Source organism: Gorilla gorilla, chromosome 21 (genome assembly GCF_029281585.2).
Source record: "Gorilla gorilla gorilla isolate KB3781 chromosome 21, NHGRI_mGorGor1-v2.1_pri, whole genome shotgun sequence".
Classification (NCBI taxonomy): Eukaryota; Metazoa; Chordata; class Mammalia; order Primates; family Hominidae; genus Gorilla; species Gorilla gorilla.
This window is the reverse complement of record NC_073245.2, coordinates 46,251,012-46,275,344: the sequence shown is the minus strand read 5'-3', so window position 1 is coordinate 46,275,344 and position 24,333 is coordinate 46,251,012. Positions and strand designations below refer to the sequence as shown.

At 49.0% G+C, this 24,333-nt stretch overlaps 1 protein-coding gene across 12 annotated transcripts in view; it reads right to left on the bottom strand.

Moving 5' to 3' along the window:
• Nucleotides 1-24,333, bottom strand: part of RALY (RALY heterogeneous nuclear ribonucleoprotein) — a 97,829-nt gene that overhangs the window by 5,081 nt on the left and 68,415 nt on the right. For 4 of the 12 annotated variants that reach the window (XM_019017026.4, XM_055373341.2, XM_055373342.2 and 1 more), the window contains 8 exons: nucleotides 14,532-14,796; nucleotides 13,238-13,310; nucleotides 13,006-13,053; nucleotides 10,833-10,999; nucleotides 10,058-10,171; nucleotides 9,634-9,845; nucleotides 8,326-8,374; nucleotides 6,616-6,968 (listed from right to left, as the gene is read on the bottom strand). In XM_019017026.4, coding sequence (XP_018872571.1) covers nucleotides 8,330-8,374; nucleotides 9,634-9,845; nucleotides 10,058-10,171; nucleotides 10,833-10,999; nucleotides 13,006-13,053; nucleotides 13,238-13,310; nucleotides 14,532-14,787 — 915 coding nt within the window. In that variant the 5' untranslated portion in view covers nucleotides 14,788-14,796 and the 3' untranslated portion in view covers nucleotides 6,616-6,968; nucleotides 8,326-8,329. Of the gene's footprint in view, nucleotides 1-1,995; nucleotides 2,220-6,615; nucleotides 6,969-8,325; nucleotides 8,375-9,633; nucleotides 9,846-10,057; nucleotides 10,172-10,832; nucleotides 11,000-13,005; nucleotides 13,054-13,237; nucleotides 13,311-14,531; nucleotides 14,797-21,651; nucleotides 21,769-24,333 lie in introns of those variants that run through there. The other 8 variants (XM_063702063.1, XM_055373343.2, XR_010132208.1 and 5 more) reach the window with 6 other exon arrangements.

The window sequence follows — 24,333 nt, the reverse complement described above, 5'->3', positions numbered from 1 at the left end:
TATGCAGAATTTTGCACACCTCTCCCCCCACCTGACAAACATAGGATAGGTTCTGCAGAAAAAGTGCTGGGCCAGACAGTCTGGAAGAAGTGCTGCTGTGGTATGTGAGGTCCCAGCTCTGCACCTGGGCTCCCCCTTCCGGATCTTTGCCCTGACAATACTGAGGCTTCGCAATTGAACAGAACGTTAAATTTTGCGATGTGTTCTTAGAAGCTGGGCTTTGTAGCAGGTGAGGTGGTCTTTTTTAATTGGGAAGATGAGATTATAATTTAAAATGTTAAATTCCCATAATCCTACCACCATACAACTTTTTAGTATCCAGACCATTTTTCCAAGTTATTACAGGCTTCATAATTTTAAAAGACTACTTAAGAGTCCATCCTCATATTATGCCATAGTTTGTTAAGTCAGTACCCTAATGGCAAGTGCTTGCTCATTCTTGATAATGCTAAGCATGGGCTTTGAACAGTCCACAGTGGCAGTCCCCAAATGCCACTGATTATTATCCTGTATTCTCAGCTGTAAAGTGGGAAAATGTCCACTTTAAAGAGGTAATGGTAAGATAGTATGTTTAACCCAGGCCTGCCTGGCACATAGAACTATTTTCCTTTTATTGGGCTGGAATTTCAGGATCAGGATTTCCTGAGCTCAGGAATTCAAGACCAGCCTGGGCAACATGGTGAAACCCCATCTGTACCAAAAATACAAAAAAATTAGGCAGGTGTGGTGGCACATGCCTGTTGTCTCAGCTACTCAGGAGGCTGGGGTGGGAGGACTGCATGAGCCTGGAGACAGAGGTTGCAGTGAGCCGAGAGATTGTGCCACTGCACTCCAACCTGGGTGAGACCCTGATCTCAAAATACATTTTATATGTGTGTGTGTGTATGTATGTATGTATGTAATAATATAATAGTTGGTAAGATCTGTGATGGAAGTAGCACGTGAGAGGGCAGTTCTAATTCAGGCCAAGGAAGTGTCTTTGAACAGGCAACTTCGGAGCTGTTACAAAGGATAACAAGGGTTAGCCAGTGCGGGAAGACAGCATTTGAGGTAGAGATAACAGCATGTGTAAAGGCACAAGCCAGACAGCACAGGTTTTCCCACAATTTATTCCACCTGGCTTGAGACATGGAGGAGGCAGATTACGGGAGGGGAGGTGTTGAGAAGGGGTCAGTCATATCTTGGACATCTTAGGATGTCATGCTAAGGGGTGTGGATCTTACTCCATGGGATGGTGATAAAGCGGATAGCCGAGTAGGAAGAGCAGCAGGGAGCCTAGTTAGAGGTTACTGCAAAAGTCCAATTAAGACACAGGAAGGACCTAAGATAACCAGGGAAAAATTAACACAGAGGGAAAAATTAATGGAGCAGTGGAGGAGGTTGACATGGGCAAGTGGGGGCTGGACAGGTCCTTGTGGACATCGAAGTACAGTTATTAGATGGGCATCTGTACCTACTCCCCTGGTGTTCTTGGGAGGAAAATGAGTTAAGAGGTGAAGATTATGGAGCCACAAGTGGAGTCTGAAGCCACGGATGAAGTCATCCAGGGAGCGAGTACAGAGAAAAGAGGGTAGACAGATGCAGGCATATGGGTAAGAGTCAGCAAGAGACGGAGTCTTGCTCTGTCGCCCAGGCTGGAGTGCAGTGGCGCGATCTCGGCTCACTGCAAGCTCTACCTTCCAGCTTCACACCATTCTCCTGCCTCAGCCTCCCAAGTAGCTGGGACTACAAGCGCCCGCCACCACGCCCGTCTAATTTTTTTGTATTTTTAGTAGAGACGGGGTTTCGCCGTGTTAGCCAGGATGGTCTCGGTCTCCTGACCTCGTGATCTGCCCGCCTTGGCCTCCCAAAGTGTTGGGATTACAGGCGTGAGCCACCGCGCCCGGCAACAAAACCTATACTCTTAACCTAGCCCCCTGAGAAGCACAGCAAGCTACTGAACCTCTGTGGGCCTGTGTCCTGGTTATCTACTGATACAACAAATCACTCCAAAAGTTAGCATCTTCAAACAACATTTTATTATCTCTCATGGTGCTGGGCTTTGAATGGGATCAGTGAGGCAGTTCTTACTTTGTTCTCAGACGGTGGATGGGCTGGAGTCATCTTGAAGCCTTCCTCTCTCATGTCTGACATTTGATACTGCTGTCAGCTGAACATATACACGTGGCCTCTCTGTGTGGCCTGGGCTGCTTCACAGCATGGTGGTTGGGTCCCAAGAGCTAGAGTCCCAAGAGATAAGTGGAAGCTGCTAGTGCTTCAGTCTGCGACTGGGAGACTGGCAGAGCATCACCACCATCATATGCTATTGATCGGTCACAGAGTTTAGATAAAGGCGAGGATAGGATAGAGATGCCACCTTTACTTGAGGCCATGCTTTTAAACCTCATCTACAAAATCTATAGAATAGGCATAACCACACAGTGGACGCCTGCTGTTTTTGTTAGCCAAGCCTTGTTCTCCTTTTGGGGATTCTCCCCTCTGTCCCTCTACTCTCACAGGCCCTATGGCCATGCTCTACCACTTCTTGGAACCTGCCCGAAAACCAGATTTTTTCCCCTTGAGTTGGGGTCTCGCTTTGTCACCCAGGCTGGAGTGCAGCGGCAGGATCATGGCTCACCGCAGCATTAACCTCCTAGGTGCAAATGATCCTCCCACTGTAGTCCCCCAAGTAGCGGGGACTACAGGCACGTGTCACCAGGCTAACCGGATTCTCGATGGCAGCTTTTGAACCCAAGTCCCCATGTCTGAAGATCCCTGGACTTTACAATTTGTGAGCCAATAAACTTCCTCCCACTAAGCAGGACTGAATTCAGTTTCTGTAACTTGTAACCAGAAGTCCTTACTACGCCTACTGAGGGTGGTTGTGGAGATTAAGTAAATGTAAAATGTGCTTTTTAATAGCAGGTGTTCAGGAAATGGTTTACTGTTATGGAGGAATTTTATTATGAAGAATCTGGCTACTGGTGGAGGGATTTTGATTTGCTTAAAACCTCAATGAATCAATGATCTGGTTGGGATGAAAACCAAGGATGCCTGGCTCAGAATCTTTTGCTCTGCTTTGCCTTCTCTATTTCTGTGGTCTTGTCAGACAGGCCTACTGCATATAACATCCTATGGGGCAGGTTATGACCTTACGGGTCAACCTGGCCAGGGATGGCAAATACCTGACACTCACGTGCCCACACTTGAATTCCATGCTCATAAGAGAAACTGCCAAACTATCATGTCAGTATTTCCAAACAGTCTAAAAATTGCTGCAGATCCTCAAAAGGCACTCCAGGCAGCTGCTACTAAAAGTTCTGAGTTGGCAAGTGAAATGAGTCCTGAGGTAGATTTTTAAAATATGGCCATATTTTGAAGCTCCTCCTGTTAAGAAGAATTTGGGCTTAGCCATGTGACTTACTTTGGCCAAAAGATACGACATAGCAATATCCTCAAGAGCACTCGCATACTGGGCTTGTCTTCTCTTGCGGTTTTTGGAACTCAGCCATGATGTCTAGAATCCTGGGTCAGCCTGCTAGATGCTGGAACGTGTGGCCCAGTTGCCCAGCCAACCACCTGACAGGCGGGCGAGGCCATCTGAGACCAGCCAGTCCCCAGCTGATCTGCCAGCTCACTTCAGCCACATGAGGGCCCAGATGAGATAAGAACTGCCACACTGAACACAGCCCAAACTGCCAAGCCACTCACTCAGGAGCTAATAAATGTTTATTAAGGCTACTAAATCTGGGGGTGGTTTGTTATTACAACAGTCAGTAACTGAACAAAGGCCCATTTACTATCCCTGATCCAGATCAACCTCTCATTTTACAGCTGAGGAAACTGAGACCTGGTAAGGAAAAAGACTTGCCCAGGGTCATCAACCTGGCTGGCAGCAACAGGGGGAAAGTCCCAGGCCTCTTAGCTCACAATCCAGTATACCCACTGGCTGCTCTATTCTTTCAAGATGGCTGTGAGGATCACAAATGAGGCTTCCAATCTGAAAACATCTAAAGACTGGTCCTTTAGGCAGAATCCGGTACCACATTTATCACCATCTCCTTCTGGAGTTTTCAGATGTTAGAAAAATGACGACTGTTGCGCAGCAGAATGGATGTTTTTGCTGCCCCAACTCAGAGGAAGGGCATGTGTATGCACTGTTAGAAGCCAACCTCCCACCCAAGGGCCTGGCTGTGTGCTTTCCAGGGGCTGGAGCATCCAGGGGCTTTTCTGGAGTTCCAGGATGGGACTCTCGTTCTCCCTGTCCAGCATATGACCCGGTGCCAGCATGACTAGGCAAAGCCTTATGGGCCAAGGTGAGTAGAGCTGATGCCTGCTACCCTTGAAGGTATCTTCCCAGCTTTTCTCACGGTCCTCCAAGCCTGGCATACTAAGGAAGCCTATGGTCACAAGCCCATGATCAACCTGACCCTCAAGCTCTGAAACGTTGAGTTCCTCAGTAAAGTACGCTTGGGTAGGACCTGCAGCAGGCATATAGCACTAGGTTCTGGGGGCAGTGCCTAGTGCTATTATGCCCTCAGTGTGAGGTTCATTCAGCTCTAAATCCCATTCCTTGGACTTTGCCCAAGTTCCAATCCAGGCTAGCAGCTGTCCCCCATGTTTCACAGATGGGGACACCAAGAGCTAAGGGCAGTAATGACTTGCCAGGGTATTGAAATGGGTCTGTTATAGCTGACTCTCGCCTTCTGGGCAAGGAAAGATGTGGGTACATGGATGGGTGAAGTATGTTCCACTGAGAGCTCTTCAGGGAGATGAGGCACTCCTTGCAGACCTAGCCCCTTCCTCTGTACACCCTCTTCAGCTCTCCAAATAGAAGCCTTTTGATTTGACTAAGCTGGGCCAAGGCCCAGCCCAATTCCAAGGGGCCTGTTTCTCACCCCATGCCTGGATCTCATGGCCTCAGGGCCTCAGCCTCCACCATGGGCTCTTGACAAATCTCTACTCTCTCCCTGCTGCCCAGGGTCCATGGCAAGCAAATATATGGGGACTGTGATCCCCCTGGGGCAGCTAATACTCAGGCAATGGCCAAGCATGGATTGGGGCTTTTGGCTCAGGTATGAAGCCAGAACTCTGGCCACCTTGGGGCTGGCCTAGTCAGGCCCCAGCAGAGCTTGGGAATATCAAAGCACAGAGCTACACTGGGGCCTCAGAGTGCTCGCCTGCCCAGGATGACAGGCAGGAGGGCTGCTCAGTGAGAGAGACTTCCCGGTGGAGTTTGAGCACTGCCCAAAGCCTCCACCCTCTACCAAAACATGGAGCCAAAGCCCAGGGGGAAGCTTCCCTGGAGGCTGTAGACCGGGTTGGTTTGAAACGGGGAGTTTTCAATAAGGATTCCAGCAGATCTGCAAACTTTGAGCAACACGTAAAGATGAAGGGAAAACCTAAAGCCCTTTTTGATGATGGGATTGAATTTTTCTGTGTTGGGGGAAGGCTTCCAGAGGAGAGAACAAGCAATTAAAGAGCAGTCGGAGGGTCTGGGAGACTTCTCAGAGGTGGCAACACCACAGCAGCAGCTTCGTCCTGAGCGGCTATTTCCCAGGTAGAGAAAGTAGGAGCAGGAGGAGTACGTGCCAGGCCTGGAACAAAGCCTATTTCTGGGTGCTGCCCTCCCACAGCTCCATACCAATGAGACCAGCCTAAGTGGCCACATATGAATCCCGCAGCTCACTGGACCAGGGTAGGTACTTGTAACCTATGAGTGATTAGGAAAAAAAAATTACAGTGGCAGTCGATTCTCTCTTGGGAACTTGAACATGGGGAAAATGGATCCATTCATTGTGGGGAATGAAGGGGGAAGGAGGTGACATTAGCAGTACACAATGAGCATGTATAAGCAGCACACGTTTGAAGGAACCCGGCCGATTGTTAGAGAACAAATGTCTAGACGGGTGGCCCAAGACAGGGGCAGACAGGCTGCGTGTCTCCTGATGCAAACTTCCTACTGATTGCTGTCACTGGAGTACGCTCTATTCCTTGCTACCAAACCTGCCCAGAGTGTGAAGAACTTGTGTGTTTTGTGAGACTGAGATGTAGGGTTTGTGTCAGGGGCAGGAAAGGGGTGGTGACAAGAAACAGGAGAGGCTGGAGTAAGCAGGATCTTGCACCCCACATTCAGGAGGTAGGGTTTTGTCCTGATGATGAAGAGTCAGTAAAGGGATTTTAGGCAGGGAAGGGATACGTTTCAGAAAGACTGCGTGGCTGCTGGGAGATGGTACAGTGCAGAGGCAGAAGACTGGGAGGCTGGTGGGAGGACAACGTCCAAGTGAAAAAATTATAGTGTCCTAAGCCAGGAGAGAGAAGGTAGAGACTGGCAGACTCTAGAATCCTTTTAAGAGCTGGGAAAGACCAGACTTAGAAGCTGGGGAAAGAGATAAGGTCTTGACCTACTATGGGGTAAACCAAGTGGGTCACAACTGCTTGACACTTCAGCCAGCAAGATGCTCATGGGCCAGCATATCCAACCCTCCCCAGTGGCCCCACTGGCCATTTTAATCACCACTGAGGACACTAAGGTCCAGATGGATCAGTATTAGGCACCCTAGACCAGCTTTTTGGTTGGCAGAGGGGCCGGGATATCTTCATGAGAAAACACAAACCATCCCATCTCAGAACAGGTTGGGATCCAATCTCTTTATTGTCAGGGTCCCCTCCCTGTGGCCCCCCGCCAAACCTATAGAAAAAACCCAAGCCTGGGAGTGTCCTGGGGAGGGGAGGCAGTATGGGGAAACCCCTGTGCTCTACCGTCTGGCCTGGGCAGTGTAGACAGGGAGGGCTCATGGGGAAGGAGTAGGCCAGTAACTCCACCTGCAGAGGACATGGCACTGGCTGGGATGCGTTGGGGGGAGGAGGTGCCTGCTGCCAGCTTTCCTCTGGTACCCGCTGGGGGGTGGCATCCAGGGTTGGGTGCCCGGCTTGAGGCCTGGGGCAGCGATGCCCTTCACCTGCTGGTGGCCATTGCTCCTGTCAGGCTGAGAAAGAGAGAGAGAGAAAGAAGAGACTAAGGCTGAGAGGAAGAGACCCTGTTGCTGATAAAAGGGGTAGGGAAGAAAGGGTGGAATGATGTCTGGAGACAGAGATATTCTTGCACTCTGGCTGCGGCCTCATAATTTCCTGGCCATGTAACCTTGGGCAAGTCTCACCCGCTCTCTGAACCTCCATTTCCTCACCTGAGCCCATGTAACTCACCTGTGAACTATTTTAACAAGCTTTGGAAAGCACCAGGCACAAAGGGGTGTAGCAGGATGGCTGGATATGGAGGTTTGTTTGCATCCCAGGCAAAACAAACCAAGAAGTTCCAAAAGAAGACTGCATATGTAGAATTTTCTAAAGCTCTTCTGGAAGCCTTTGCTGGTGGAATATCTTACTACAGCATAAATGTGTCATCTATCCAGACACCTCCCTGGAAACACTAGTGTTTGAGACCTTCCTCCACCCAAGCCACCCCAAGGGAATGGGTCAGAGAGTAGTAGGCACAGCCAGGTGTGGCCTGGCTTTCCTTTAAGGTAGGGCAGAGTAGATGGTAAACAGTGGCCAGAGAGTGGGCTTTGAAGCCACTCACCACTGGGCTGAAATCCAGGCTCCACCAACTACTACCTTATCTCCCTGCACCCTTTAGTGTCTGTTTCCACATCTATTATATTGGTACAATCATCAGCTTGTGGGATTGAAGATGAACTCGGAGAAAGCAGGTGCAGCTCCTGTCACACAGGGCATTTCCCCCCCCATGAAAGAATCAAATCCCAGCCCCTAAGCCTGACACATACGGCCCATCACAATCATCACCCTCTGACGATAAGCAGAGTCCTCTACCAACTAGGGGGGTACTGCAGCCACAGGAGGCTCTTGGCCTCACCACATACCAAGGACTGTCACAGCTCTGTATGGCTAAGGCCATTCCCCTGGTGTGGAACACTGCTCCCTCAATCACTAGCAGGCTCAGCTACACATCATCTCTTCCATGACCTGGCCTCGCTCTATTGTTATCCTGCTCACACTAGGTGGTAATGGCTTATGTCTTCCTCTACCAGACTAGGAGCTCCTCAAGGGCGGAGACAGGCAACATGGCTGAGTGTGCTGAGGGAACGAACCCTTGCTAGGTGGGCCCGCCTGGCCCATCTACAGCACCTGCTTCCTCAGCATGGCAAGCCCCAGGCATGAAGGGGTGTGACGGGATGGCTAGATATGGAGGGGACCTCATTCTTGGGTATAGTCAGTGCTACTTGGCCAGGTATGCTTCGTGACACTTCCTGCCCAATCCAGGGAAAAGGCACAACCTCCACTTCACTGCTTCCCCACCCTCTGCCCATCAGGACAGGACCCCTGTACCTGCTTACTGCAAGGCCCCATCATCCGCGTCTGTGTCCTGGCTGTGTTCCTGATAGGGAGGAGGTAAGAGAGACCACACATCACTCATTGCCAGCTCTGAGTCCTGCCCTGAGCCATTTGTCCAGAAAAACTTCAGGGTCCAGAGGGCATCTAGAGGACACAGTCAGAAGAGGCAGGAACAGCCAAGGGGAATGACTATGGGACCAGCCAACAAAGCTGGCTTGGGAACTTGGAAGGGTGGTCTGAGGACCCCACACAGGCCAGTGAAGGGTGTTCTGGGAGTGGCAGGAGCCCCATTTCTGTGCAGAGAGCCTGCACTGGAGAAGGCTGAAAGCCTTATAGACTGGTGAGCTCCCCATCTCTGGGGGCATCCAAGTCTTTGTTAGGGCCTTTATGGACACTGCCATGCCTGAGAAAATAAGATGAAGGATCAGGCTACGCTCAAAGGAGAGATGAGCTAGCATAAGGCAGACCTCCTAACCGTCATGGCCATGAGCCCATCTGTTCTCACGACAGAACCCAGCAGTGCTGAAAAGGAGAAAGCTGCAGATCCAGCAAGTCAGTCTGGACCCCAACCCTGGCTCAGTCCCTACGAGCTGATGCCCTGAGCACGCCACTCAGCCTTTCTGAGCCTCGATTTCCTCACAGGGTAAAATGTGGGAACAGAATACTCTGCATAGTACAGGGCTCTTGTTAAGGTTATGTGAAGTTAGAGAGTATGATCTGGGTCTTGGTGCTCAATGAGAGCTCATTAAGTAAATGAGCAGCAAGTGTACAACCCATATCCCACAGACTCAGAGTTTGGTCCACCCTCCCACTCAACATAAGCTCCCTGTCAAATGGCCTGCCGGCCTCAGCCTGAATAGTTCTAGTAACAGGCGGGGAGCTCACCCCCTTATGAGACAGCTTTTGCTTCATGCTTAAGCAGCAATGGCTTTTAGAAAAACCCACCTCCTGGCTGTGGCCTCCACAAGCTACCCCAGCCCTGCTCTGAAGCTCTGCAGGCCGTGTGTGCTCCCTTATGTCCGAATCTCCCATTCTCCAACTCATGTGGAAACCGGAGGCCAGAATGTGCCTGCATTTGGGGGAGGTCTGCCCTAGGCCTCAGTGGGAATTCTGATGGTGTCTGAGATAGGCAAGCGCCCCCTGCTCATTCTTCCCTCTTTCCCCCAGGACCAGAACCCCTGGGAAGGAGAGAACAGGAAGTTCACAGTGGGGGCAACCAGCTCAGGCTGCCCATTCCCCTGTTGGCCTCCTGAGAGTAGGAGCGCAGTCGAGTCCCAGTCGTGCCCCTGGCCAGGCCCTCACCAGCTCTTCCTCGCTGTGTGTCAGCAGCCCCTCCTCATCGCCGTCATCTCGGGTCCGTGCTTCTCCCTGGGGCAGGCCTGCCTCAGAAGTCGTGTTCTCTTGGGGGGCTGGTGGCCGACTGCTGCCACCGCCACCACCACTGCCACCGCCACCGCCGCCACCACCACCGCCGCCGCTGCTGGCGCCACCTCCATCACCCTTCTTCTTGCCATCTTGAGGGGAAGGGGTGGAGGAGAGGAGAATAAAACTCAGCCTGGGGCAGCTGTCTAGGGCAGCACCTTAGCGGAAGCTGGCCTCAGCATGGTGAGTACAGGTGGTCCAGGATCTGCAGGGCCACCCTAGCTCCTCTCTCCCATGTACTATTTCCCCATGCTCTGCCCTGGGCCCTGGTCATGGAGGTGGGTGAGAATCCTCAGAAGCTGACCTGGATTGGCCTTTTGCTCCGCAGCGATCTGCTCCAAGCGGCTCAGCAGGGCATCGATATTGGACTTGATCTGTGTCAGCTCCGTCTTGATGGCCTGCAGCTCACTGCTCTTTACTGGGAGTGGAGGGGGGACAGGGCTGTCACCTAGGGGGCTGGAGGCTTGACACTAGCACAAAACCTCAGCCCTGTTCTTTCAACCAGGAAAGCAGTTATTTTTTGTTTTGTTTTGTTTTTTCCCTGCTTAGGAAAAAGGTCTCCTCCTTAGACTACCTGGCGTCCCTCCCTACAGTGACAGCACACACTTCTGAACCTGGCTATCTTTTCTCCTGATCTCTCAACTCTGAAAGGGACCGAAGACAGACAGGAGCACAGGTGTGTGTGTGTGTGGTGTGCTCTTCTGTGTGCACCTGAGCAAGAACATGTGTCTTTTGGAATCTGAATTCCTGGGTGATTAGTTAAGCAGCACGTGTACCAGAGTGAATGTGGAGTAATGGGCCTGTGTAGACCTGTCCTTATCCTTACTAGAGGAAAGACGGCACCATTTCTTCACTGGGCACCATATCCAGCACTGGACTCTCTGTGCCCAACACAACCCCTCCTCCTAAAACATCAGCTGTTTCCTCTTAGAAATGCATGAAAATACTTGGCTGTGTTAGAGCAGCAGAACTGTGGAAGATTTGTTGTTTTATCTATGTTCCAATGTAAAAAATGTGATTCTATTATTTTGCTAATGATAAAAATGCAAATTACTTAGGAATATGATACAGTCACTCACACTTGATCTTGGCTGAGCTGGTGGTGATGGCTGTGGAGCGGGCAAAGAGCTTGACAGGTACGTTAGTTTTGACACGCCGGACCAAAGGGACTGTGACCCGGGGTCGCTTCACAGGGACCGCCCTGGGCACTGGCACGGGCGACAGACGGCCCCGGTAGTCGAAGAGCCTGTGAGGGCAGATGGGCCAGAGGCTGCAGCACGGCTTGTGGCCACCAGGGCGGTATTGCAGCTCCAGCTACAAACGTGTGTGGCTGGTGAGGGGCTGGGAGGCCTGCACTACACACCTCTGCTGGCTCCTAGCAAGCCCTGGAGTGAAGAGGAAGGGCTTGCCGGACCCTGATGGCTGTTGGGATCCTCACTACCTCACTACAACCTCTCCAACCATCCAGGCCCAGTAAGGGCAGGCAAGGCAGCAGGTGGTAGCAGTTATACCCCATTCAAAAGAGGAGACATCCCTAGGTCCCCTGGCACCCAGGCCTGCTCTATTACATGACCTGGCTTCTGCTTGGTCAACTGCCACCCCAACCTCTGCTCAGAGTTTGCAAATCTCAAAGCAGCACAAATCCCCAGCTAGGAATAGAGAGGTATGGGAGTGGGGGTCAACTGAGCCTACCTGAGCCTCAGTTTCCCCATATGCCAAATGAGGATGGCTACCCACATTCAGTGTCCACCCAAGGGCACAGCATGAAAGAATTCGGTTAAAAACACACTTTAGAACGTGTAATAGATGAAAGGTCAGGGTACTGAGACCCTCAATTCACGAACCCATGACCTCAGAGGCGTAAGATTGAACTCTAAGCCCTTTCCTTACTTGACCTCCTTAATCACCACATCCTTCGTGCTCCATTCGAGACAAAGGCCAGGGGCTTGGTAGAGTATCAAGGTTGGGCAGCTCAATCAGACCCCCCCAGGGCTCCCAGGCTGTGCACTGCCCCCAACCAAAGTCATCTCCAAGCCCTCTCTAGGAGGGCTTCCTTTCCAGCTGACCAGGCAGAAACTCAGTAGGCTGAGAAGTGGTCTCTCTGACATCTGTTGCTGCCACCTTTTTCAGGGAATCGCAGCCCAGGGGGTAAACTTTGGGCCAATTTTCCTGACAACGGCCAGGAAACCTGCCATCACTGGGCAAAAGCCCCATTCCTTGGGGCTCCTTTGTTCAGGGAGCCCCTTCCTGGAGGTGGTGATGGCTGCAGATGGAGAGTCTCTGGGAATGGATCCAATCCCAGACCCTGCATTTCTGCCCCCAAGGGGAGGGGACGGCTCTGGCCTTGGTCAGAATCACTGAACCACAGAATCCCAGAGCTGGAGGAGCCTGGAGAGATCACTTGGTGCAAAGCCCATTTCACAAACTGGGAAGGGAATTTGCCCAAGATCACATAACCCATTCAGTGGCAGAGCTGAGATTAGCATCCAAATCTTCTGACCCCCAGGCTAAGACACTTTCCACTACACCACACTGTCTCCTGAAACGACTCACAGGGGCGGGGTGAGGATGGGGGCGGATGACTGATGCTCAGAGAGGCACTGTTCTTCTTGGGCTGCCTGGGGTGGGCTAAGCTGGACAGAGGGAGAGAAGCAGGGAGGAGGAGAGATTTGAGTCAGTATCTACCATGATTTCTACTCAAGAATGTGGCTAGTGCTGTTGTAGTGGGAGCCCACAGCCTCCGGGCTGGAGTCTGGGTAGGGCTTGGGAGTGCAGGGTAGGCCACAGCCTGCCAGGGACTAATTAGACTTCCAAATGGCTGCTGGCCTCTTGTCTCTAAATATAAACCCAAGAAGCTTAGACTGAGCTCTGGGGTTCCTACCAGCTGCTTGGGCACCTCACAGAGGGAAGGGCTCAAACTCCCTGCAACCAGCGCTGTACCCTGTTGTGTATTCCAACTAGCCACATTTATATAGCTCTTGGCTGTACGGTCTCCTTGAGCCTCACCCAAGGACAAGAAGGAAAAAGGGCAGTTAGCATGGCAGACAGTGTTGTATGGTGGTAGGAGCTCTGGCCTGAGCACCTGCAGCACAGGACCCCAGTCTCAGCTCTGCTACTGACTGGTGGAGCAACCCCAGGCAAACCTCTGGGTTTGGGTTCTCATTTGGAGAACTCAGTGGGCTGCACCAACCATCTCTCAGGACCCTTCCAGCTTGGCTGTTTCACGCCTGGGCACGCCCCTCCCCTGCTCACCTGTCGTAGAAGTCGTCCCGGTAGTAATCATAGTCAAAGATGTAGCCACTGGGGAAACAAAGGGGAGAGGGCTGGAGCTTAGGGACGGCCACTCAGCCCACTTTCCACAGGCCCTCATCTCCAGACACCTCCCCAAGTTCTAGATTCAGCACACTGTCACACCAGCATTTACTCCCTCTGTGGAAAGAGAGAGTCATCCCACTCAGACAGACAGACAGTCAGACAGCCCCACCTGTATATGGCAGATGCTGCTCTCTTTAGCCCCTTGGGTCTGTCAGGCTTAGGCTCTCCAGCCATGTTGATGTCTGTGTGGAGGGAGAAGGCAGAGTTGGAATGCTAACATGACAGTGTGCCCACACACATCACCCTCATGCACACGCACAGCAATTCATGTGCTTACACGGTATACACATGGATTCTGCTCACTGATGGTGCGGTGCCAACAAAGGTCTTCATACATCTAATCTTCAAACATTAGATTCATATCCAGGTATCACATGGATATGCCTGTTTATATGTCCATACACTTTCAGATCCATCCAGGCATGCTCATAAACATGTCCTCCCCCCAGCCCCACCGGACACACACACGTCGAATATTCCTATATGCATTCTCAAATACACTCATGTAAATGCGTAACACATCAGGTACATGGGAACGCATACACAGAGCCACCCTCACACATACATTCACATATCCAGGTAAGTAACTCACACACAGGTAACGTGTATTCTCAAGTACACTCAGTATAGACAACTACCCACATGCAAATGAGCCAATGCACATTCACATGGATGTTCTACCAAACACCTTCATGCCTAGAATAGTCCTTACTACATGAAAAGGTCTCAATAAATACCTGGTAAATGAATATATGTATATCTGCTGACACATTCAAATATGTTCTCTCTCACACACACACACACTACATCTATACATACAAGGGTTGTGTCCACATATCTCCACATGTTCAGTCAATCCATATACTTCTTGTTCAGGAAAAAACACATACAGATACCCCTTTTCAAACATACACATATACACAGGAGTAAATGCACATGCATGAACACTGTACATACTTCAAGAAAGACCACTAGCATAGTCATATCACATGGACATGACACCAAAGCCAAGCGTATTCACACTGTCCTTGTGCTCTCAGGCCCTCCTGCTCGCTCTCAGAAACGGTTCTAACCTAAGTCATCTGTACCCGGTGTAACAGGCTGTTCTAGGCCACTCTGTTCTCTTTCTCTGGAGAATCTGCATTTTAACTGGAACTGTAAAGCCTGTCACTAAGAAGCTCTGAGAAAGCAGAGACAGGTCAGAAGTGTTTTCCAGAGGCTTCTAAAATTCTTCCCTATAGGGATTAATTTTATAACTACTTAAAACTTAAACATAGCTTATAAATTTATAAAATCTCAGAGCAGTGGTAGCGGTGAGAGAAAGAGAGAAGGGGGTTGAGAACTGGATAGTGATAGCAGCTATTCTAGAGAATACTAGGAGAATATAGTGAAGAGAGGCTTACCCAGGGTCTGCCCGGCCAGCACCCGCCCATTCTCTCCCAGCACAGCTGCCCGGGCATGGCGCTCATTGGAGTACTGAACAAAGGCATAGCCCTTGTGCACAGAACAGCCGGCCACACGGCCATACTTAGAGAAGATGGTCTCCACATCTGATTTCTTCACCAGAGCTGTGTTGAGGTTTCCAATGAAGACTCGAGAGTTGATGGACTTGGGGTCATTCTTGTTGGTTACATTGCTTGCCTGAAGCTTCAAGGACATGGTGCCCACCTGAAGAAAAAGAGCCTCGGTGAAGCTGGGTCCCTGGGCTGGGCTCAAGGACTGCCCACGGCCCATATCCTGGATAAATGAATTGCCTCTTACCTTCCTTAACCCTTATAGCATCCAGCCTACCTGTTCCTGCATCTTGTTTTCTTGTCATATTACCAAGAGTTGCCACATATTGGCTGCTGACCTCATGCCAGGTGCTTTACATACATTCCCTCATTTGGTACTCACATGATATGCAGAACCACAACATTTTACAAGGGAGAAATCTCACATTCAGAGAGACCACAATGTTAGTGAATGGCAGGGCTGGGATCTGACCCCCTGATCTGCTTGACTCTAATTCTTTTGAGTCTACTCCTTTAATGCTCATCTCAAATGTTATCCCACTCAGGATCTAAATTTGAAGATCTTCAATGTAGAACCATGGTCACATGGTATTTGCAAGTGATGTTTACTCTAGACCACCACCATACGATGAAAATTGCATGGGCCGGGCGTGGTGGCTCACAACTGTAATCCCAGCACTTTGGAGGCCGAGACGGGTGCATCACCTAAGGTCAGGAGTTCAAAACCAGCCTGGCCAACATGGCGAAACCCCGTCTCTACTAAAAATACAAAAAATTAGCCAGGCATGGTGGCGGGTACCTATAATCCCAGCTACTCGGGAGGCTGAGGCAGGAAAATTGCTTGAACCCGGGAGGCGGAGGTTGCAGTAAGCCACTGCACTCCAGCCTGGGCGACAGAGCCAGACTCTGTCTAAAAAAAAAAAGAAAAGAAAAGAAAACTGCTTAGTCTGATCCAGACACAGACCTGTCTGAATTGCTACCAACCATTTTGAAAAGGGTATGCTAGCTAAGCCTGATATGGTTTGAATTTGTGTCCCCGCCCAAATCTCATGTCTAATTGTAATCCCCAGTGTTGGAGGTGGGGCCTGGTGGGAGGTGACTGGATCATGGTGACTGAAATCATGCATTTCCCCCTTGGTGCTGCTCTCATGATAGTGAGTGAGTGCTCCTGAGATCTGGTGTTTAGACATGTGTAGCACCTCCCACTGTCTCTTTTCCTCCTGCCCTGGCCATATGAAGACGTGTCTACTTCCCCGTCGCCTTCCACTATATGATTGTAAATTTCCTGAGGCCTCCCGAGAAGCAGAAGCCTGTACGGCCTGCAGAACTGTGAACCAATTAAACTTTTCGTTATAAATTACCCAGTCTCAGGTATTTCTTTATAACAGTGCAAGAATGGACTAATACAAAGCCTCACCAGGCACTCGCTGTGGCTAAGGGTGGTATACAATACTGAATTATCCCAAGATCCCACAAGTTAATGTCATGATTACTCATATTTTACCAGAAACTGATTGACAAGTTCATTAACTTACTAGTAATGAGCATTCGAACCCAGGTCAGTCTGTCCCTAAAGTCTATTTCTTTCAACTTTATCATTTTGCTTCCCAGAGCTAAAGCCAATTTAGATACCACAGAAAGTCAGCACATTCACCTGAGAATTATTTTCAATAAATTTATTTTTTAGTTACCCATATTAATACTAACTCGTTCAAATTTTGTTCTGTTTGGCTTAGGGATGAGACTGCACCTACCCTTTGCTCTCTATATTCCGGCCAGGTCTTTTACTCCAAAGGGCTGTACAAATTTTTCCCATACAGTTTACGGCTGGGCATAGGCTCCAAGAGGAAAGGGGAAAGGAGAGAAGCTCAATTTCAGTAGGAAAAGCCTCAAGTTAAGCCTTGGCAGTTCCCGGCCCAGTCTTCTGCTCATTGGTACAGGTTGATGCCACTCCCTTTTGGAACCCTCCTATCTCAGTAACCTAACCTTAAGGCCATTTCAGGTGATAAAAGACTCCAAATAGCATATATAAAAACTTTCATCAGTCTGCCAACCTATTTACCTAATATTTACCTAATATTACCAAATATTTACCTAATATTTTGGGTTGACTTCTTTTCAGTGAACTGGAAAAGATACATCTGTATCTCTTATCCCACTAGGGGATAAGAGACTCTGTTTCTCTTAAATCCTCCCAGCCTGGAAGCTGGCACGTTCTGACCAGCAGGTGGTACTGTTTACAAGGGAATCATAGGCTGGACCTGAGCCCAACTTGGGAAGAAACTGCTCCCAGGGTTAGGCTTAAAGTGAACCCAATGGATATACTGGAGTCAGCAGTGCATTATCTCAGATAAAGGAAAGGGGCTGAGAGGGTCCCATCACTGCTACTGATGAAGGGGCTGGTGCCAGCTTTGGAACTGACTTGGAAAGAGAGAGACTCTTGTTACTCAGTTTACCTTTGGTTCCACTCATCTACACTTATCAGGCAGTGAGGGACACAAAGGTAGTAACACACTGTGCATACGAGGCAGGAAATGCTTCAATACATGTTTTTCCCATGGGCTTGCCATTCCTCACAGTTCTCGCTGACAGTCCCTCTCCTACATGGATGACAAGCCATTCAAGGGTTAATTCCTTGTCTATCCACGGGTATACAAGAAGTTAATAGGGCCCCTGTGTGGGCATCAGATGATTCTCTCCTAGGTGGTTCAGCTCAAAGTGCTATAGTTTTGGCCTAGGGAGAAGCCACCTGCTTTGGCTAGAGGGAGTCAACCAAGCCTGGGGTGTGGATGGAGATACAAAGAGTGACCTCTACTGGGAGCCACAAGCACCACTGAGCAGGAAGCATTTGCTGAACAGCTGTTCGTGGTATTGTGACGAGATCAGTACTCACCTTGACTGGTGAGCCAAGTTTTTAAGGTTTGGCCCTGCCAGTCTTTTCTCTCATTCCTTGGGGTTTGGAATGATGTACATACAAGGACTTTGCAAACCCTAAAGCCCTTCACAAGATCTTGTAATTACACTGGCTTGCACCTCTTTATTCCAATACTGCCATCTGCGAACCCCATTCTAGATGAGGGTAAAGGTCACAGTGAAACACATTCTGTATAATGCCAAGGAGGGGCAGCCAGAAGCCATGGTATATGAAGATCAGTTTTCTGATCTGTAGAGGAGAGACTTGGGAAGTGTATGTATGTGGTTGCAAGTGCTGCTCTGGGTGAGAAATCTGCAGTTAAAAGGAGAAATGCTCACCTATGGCACACGCTAGGTACCCAACCTCTGAGCTCCTCGTCTAAACAGCCCCCTATCCACTTTCATGCCCTGCACACTCCTTTGGAAAGTGGGATGTGCTACAGTTGTGTGGACTCCCTCAGCCCAAGGAGACAGGTATCTGTGGGGGTGTGCAAAGGCTTGAGTGACCACACACATGTTGATGAGGCTCCTCTAAGTGAGGGATAGAGGTGGGAAAGGGAATGAAAAGGAGGTAGAGCCAGGCTAGGTCTCCCTGAACTGCCAGGTTCAAGTACAGAATCCTAATGAGTCCAAGAATTCTAAATTCAGACATGGTATTCCAGGTTGTTGTGTTCAATCAATGTTAGGGAGGGAGTGGTTAAACATATGTCCCAGGAGGTGGTGAGAAGGTCTAGCTGTGGGCTGCCTTAAGTGGTTAGGACCACTAGGGCAGAGGTCCCAGATACCATTTTCTAATCTTTCAACCAAACACCCACTTCCACAGACCAACTCAATCCCTCCCACCCAATTCTTCCTACGCTTTTCAAGGTTCCCCCCTAGCTTAGAGTGGCAGCCCTAGAAAATATTGACATCCATTCAGCAGGAGCTACTTCACTTGCTAAACTATTTCCTGCCCTGGGCCAAGCTCTGCCTCACAGATTAGCTGTGTAATTGAGAGCAAGGTGTCTGCAGCCCCCAGGGGTCCTAGGTTTAGCAATGAGCTGAGGAGAGGTGGGTAGAAGGATTGTTCTTGGTGGTTGGGGGAAAGGAGAGAAGCAAATTTATTCCTAGAGACTTCTGCAATGTCAGATGAGCGGAGACCTGTGTGCACATGGAGCTTATAAATGCTCTTACTCGGAAGAACAGAAGAGAAGTTTTACCCACAGTAAAAACTTGGCCAAGATGCTACAGCTAGTGAGTAGCAGAGACAAGATTACCCCATGGGTTGACGCTAAGTCTAGGGTCCTTACATTCCATTTTTCATTTGGGGCTGGTAAGATACAGGCCCCCAGGACACTGAGGAGCTGGGAGAGAGCACAGTGTCTCAAAAAGAAAAAAGAAAAAAGAAAAAAGCTATGTTTGAGAAAACTGGGGACTGGCTCCCCAATAAGTGCCTTCACCTTTACCTGCAGGAGAAACAATTGCTGCATAAAAGCTGGGCCTTTTAAGCTAATTAAAATCCACTAGGGAAACAGGCTTTGAAATGCAATTTACGGCTCAAAGGGATGGGCCTGCTTCTCCAGGCTAGTAAGAGCAGAAGAAATGTGGCAAAAACAAATTCATTTTTTTCCAGTTGAAACATTTCAGCTGGAAATTGTTTTTGAACACAGGAGAGCCAAGCCTGAACATGGAGAAAAGTGGCAGGGGTTTGCAAAGGTAGAAAAGCCCTAAAAGGTACCTCCGATCTTTGGGTAAATGAGACACCCAGAGAGCCGTCACAGTAACAACAGCCACTGGCTGGGCACAGTGGCTCACGCCCATAATCCCAGCACTTTGGGAGGCCAAGGCAGGTGGATCACTTGAGGTTAGGAGTTCAGGACCAGCCTAGCTAACATGGTGAAACCCCGTCTCTACTTTAAAAAAAAAAAATTAGCCGGGCATGGTGGCGGATGTCTGTAATCCCAGCTACATGGGAGGCTGAGGCAGGAGAACTGTTTGATCACCGCCACTGCACTCCAGCCTAGGCGACAGAGCGAGACTTTCCGTCAAAAAAAAAAAAAGAAAAAAAAAAAAAAGGACAGCCACTAATTACTGAATGCTGCACAGTATTACAGTATTTAACCCTCACAACTGCCCTGTGAGGAGGTGTTTGACATAGGGAAACTGAGATAGGTTCAGAGAAGCAAGGTAACTGGTTAATAGAGCAAAGCCAGAACTGGAATCAGGACCTCAAAAACAGGCACCTGCAGGGGCAAGATTGCACATGGCACAGGGATGCCTTGGGTTCTGACTTCCCCGGCAAGATTATGTTACCTTGAGTCAGCCACACATGCTCTCCTTGGTCCTCACCCTTTCCCTCTTCTACTACAATTCCTCACAGTTGTACAGAATTTTAGTGAACAAAGCCAGTTTATATCTCTTATGGTATGAATGTGCCTCCTCCACCAAATCTGTGTGTTGAAACCTAATCCCTAATGTGATGGTATTAGGAAGTGGGGCTTTGGGAGTGATTAGGTCCCAAAGGGAAGGGAAAGACCTCAAGAATGAGTTTAATGCCTTAAAAAAAAAAAAAAAAAAAAAGAGCCCCAGGCCAGGAAGTGGCTCACGCAAGTAATCCCAGCACTTTGGGAAGCCAAGATGGGAGGATCCTTTGAGGCCTGGAGTTGGAGACCAGCCTAGGCTACATCACGAGACCCCATCTCTACAAAATAAACAAATAAGAGGCCCAGAGAGCTACTTTGTGTCTTCTATCACGTGGGAACACAGTGAAAAAGATGGTTGTCCATGAAACTGTAAGAGGGCTCTCACCAGACATCTGTTGCCCAGGCTGGAGTACAATGGCACAATCTTGGCTCACTGCAACCTCCGCTTCCCGGGTTCAAGCAATTCTTCTGCCTCAGCCTCCTGAGTAGCTGGTACTACAGGTGCCCGCCACCACAGCCAGCTAATTTTTGTATTTTTAGTAGAGACGGGGTTTCACCATGCTAGTCAGGCTGGTCTCGAACTCCTGATCCACCCTCCTTGGCTTCCCAAACTGCTGGGATTACAGGCATAAGCCACTGCACCCATCCCGCCACATTTTGTAAATGAAGAAAAAAAAAAAAGAGGATCAGCAAAGATAAGTGACTTACTTAAGGTCAACCAGCTGGTGAGGGGAGTGTAGCTAGGGGTCCTGAATCAAGGCTTCTTACTCGACACTCTCCATTCCACTGTCTCAATGGCTGTCTTAACACTCTAAAACTCTGCCATGTCACCCCTCATGTGCTCCAAATCCTGCCTATCAGATCAAGTCTAGTCTCAGGCACTCAGAGAACTCTGTAAATCCTCCCCAGCACTGAATCTCTTCCTCCTGAAATGCTCATTTCAAGGGAGGAGCTGCTGCTTTAGGTCTTGATGCCCCCAATGCTATTTATAGTCTCTGTCTTGGTTCAGTCCTGCTGGACCCCTCTGGCCTTATTCTCCTGCATGGGGATGAGGGTCACAGCAGCCTGTGGCCAGCTCTCTGCCCTTAGATAACCCTGGGGACATCCGGGTGGTTCAGAAGGAAAATAGCTACTAGTGATGGGAAGACTATTTCTGGAGAAAGTCAAGCAATTAGACTCATCAGTGTCCAGGGCCTCCTTGGTCCAGAGGCTCCTGCTTTTACCAGGCGGCCAGGGATGACAGAACATCTATTAATCTCATTAAACTGGCCAAGCCCTGGTTCATTAGCAGTGCCCAAATGATTGTTACTGGCCAGACAGGACTAATTTCCCAAGGAATGCTCTTTAGTTCCTGACCATTCCCACTCTCATGAGTCAGCTCCCTGCATGTCAAACAGCAAAAGCTCCTGGATGGGTGAAGTGTAAGCAGTGCAGGCTACAGGTCCAGAAGGCTTGGCCTTGGCTCTGCTGTTCTTAGTCATGTGACCTGCAACAAGTCATTTAACTTCCCTAGGCCTTCTTGTCTTTAATCTGAAAACAGAAATAATCTCTTCCCTGATTACCTTTCAGGTCTGATACAAGAATCAAATAGGCTAATCGATGTGAAAGTGCTCTGTTGCATCTGTAATGTACTATCAAAGAATATGGATTATGCCAATTTCTATTATTACCCACTTCCTATCTCCTTCACTCACTTAACAAACATTTCTTGAGTGTCCTCCTCTGTGCTGGCACTGTGGAGATGCTGGGAAACACCGTGCTCACCAGTCTTCTGCTCTACTTGCTTTTCAAGAAGCCCTCTCTCTGGGAACCTGTTTTTTAAAAACGATTTCTTAGTAACAAAGGACAAATGCACATGAAATAGCAAAAATAGCTCAGGCTCTAGAGTCCGACAGGACTGAGTTCCAATCCGAGACCTATCACTTGAAACTGTAACTGTGGCCATATCCTTTCACTTGCTGGGCCTCAGAGTCCTCAACTGCAAAATGGAAATTATACCAACCTCCCAGAATTAGGATAAGAACTGGAGATAATATGAGTAAAGTGCCAGTATAATGGGTGGGACTAGCAGGTATTAAGAAACTGGATAACCCAAATGCTCTACAAAAACAGATGAACCTAGCCTGGCACTCTAGCTCCTCCACATCCCAGCCCTAAGATGATATGTTCTTTACTATGTCATCTCCCTGTGCACCACACTTTGCCTGAGAGTAAGGGAGTTGGGGGTAGGGAGTAGGGAGCCTATGCATGCTCTCCCTTGTCCTAGTATCTGCAACCAAACCTAGAAACTTCATAAAGGTGTCCCTGCCCCATTCCTGTCAAACCACTACTGAATGGGGCTGGGAGAGGACGGAACACCAGCCAAGAGGGGTTCCAGCTTTGCTGAGTCATTCTCACCCCTCAACTGTACTGCGCGGTCCTATACTACTGACATTGGTATCCATATCTAATGGGCCCTGAGAGGATACCCCAAAGCAGAAACAGAAAGCAGGCCTCAGTTATCTCCCCATAGCATGCTCTGGGTATATAATCCCACCCTCCCTGCATCTTGAACACTAACTCTACTCTTGTCTGTGGCCTCAGGCTGAGGCTTACCATCTGTGACAAGCTCCCCTTCATAGTTCCAGGAAGGGGACAAGTTAAGGAGGGATGGGTAGGTAACTTATGCCTATAATCCCCGATACTGAGTTAGAATTAAAGACCTACAAATGATTGTCAACCTCTTTATTTTTTGCCAAATAAGTCATCCAAACACAGACTTATCCATCTGATTGTAATTATAAATATCCAAACACAGAGCTAATTATGGGCCAGGTATTATCAAATATCTAACTAACCAATCATTTATTTATTTATTTATCCAGCAGTTGGTCTGGGACCTCAAGCAAATCCCAATCCAGCAGGCGACATCTACCATGGCCACAAGGCACACGTGCCCTGAGATGGTCTACTACCCAAGCAAAGTAGTCTGAGAGATCAGAGAAGGGGTAGGAGTAGCATGGAAGGCTCTACCAAAAGGGAGAGTGTTTAAGAGGAATTCCCATTGGGTAGTGACACCAGAAGAGGCCTGGCAGGAGGGAGGAACAATATACAAAATGTATCCCTTTCTCCTCTTTGATCCCCTTATTCTCCTCTTCCTCCTGTATATAGAGCTGGAAATAGAAGTTTGAAATACAAGAATGTTTTCACTGCTGTCTCCTGCTTCCCTGGATAGATGCATACTTATTCTTGCCTTGAGGGAGAACAAAAAGGGAACATACAATTTAATATGTAGAACTTTATACCAGGCACTGAGTTGAAAGCTTTACAGGCATAATCTCTTGTAATCCTGATCACAATCTAATGAGATACGTAGTATCATCTGCACTCTACAGATACAACTGAGACTCAGAAACAGCTTAATTTGTCTACAGTCACCTTAAGTTGCATGCTTTGGACGGAAAGACCCAAGGGCTTGTCTGATTCTAAAGCCTGTGTTATTCCCATTCCACTAGATTGCTCCCACTGAGCCCCCATCCACAGGAAGAATGGTCTTGGCGTTGCTGACATGCCATATGACCTAGGTTTTAAACCATGTGACCACAAAAGGTACTCCAGGCCCAAACATGCGATCATGATAACCATCATCAATACTTGTGGAGTACTTACATCCCAGGAACTGCACTAAGCCTTCTGCTATGAGATAGTGATGATACATGTTGCGACCATTTCACATACGATGAAACCAAAGCTTGGTGTCTGGTCTCGCTCAAGCCAGGAAATGACAGAGGTAGGATGAATATGTGCGAGACCAGAGCTGGTCTCATAATCTTGGCCCAGAATGGCTTCAAAACTGGGCATGCCCTGTATCTGCCTGGAGGTCAGTTTCTTCCTCTACCTCCTAACACTGATCCTTTGAGCATAAACTCACAGGGCCTAGCTGAAGGCATACTCTCAAGTCCAAGAGCCAATCAGCACTTGCTGTGAGCTTTGGGGATGGCCCCCGCCCCCTTCCTATGCCTTAAGAGTTGGCTCCTCACACTGATAATGTGGCAAGATTAGTCACTGCTTGCTGTTGGTTGATTATAGCTATTCTTTTCTGTAAATGAAGTTTAAAAGTCATCAAAGGGTTTGTCAGCTGTGACTTATGAGCCTCTTTCCCACAGGGAAGTCAGGCAGTGACAAATGCCCCTCTTGTTTTGCCATCCATTACAAGTTGGAAGGTGCCATGTTCCAATTACTGGAAACCCTGATGGAGCTCAAGGAAAACCCTGCTCCAGGCTATGGCCATTACTCAGGCCTGGCAGGGCTGCCATAGGCCCAGGCCCAACTGGGTAGGAATGGAATAAGAGTGTTCTTCTGATTTTGTGAGCAGGCCCCTTCTACCCCTTAATTTG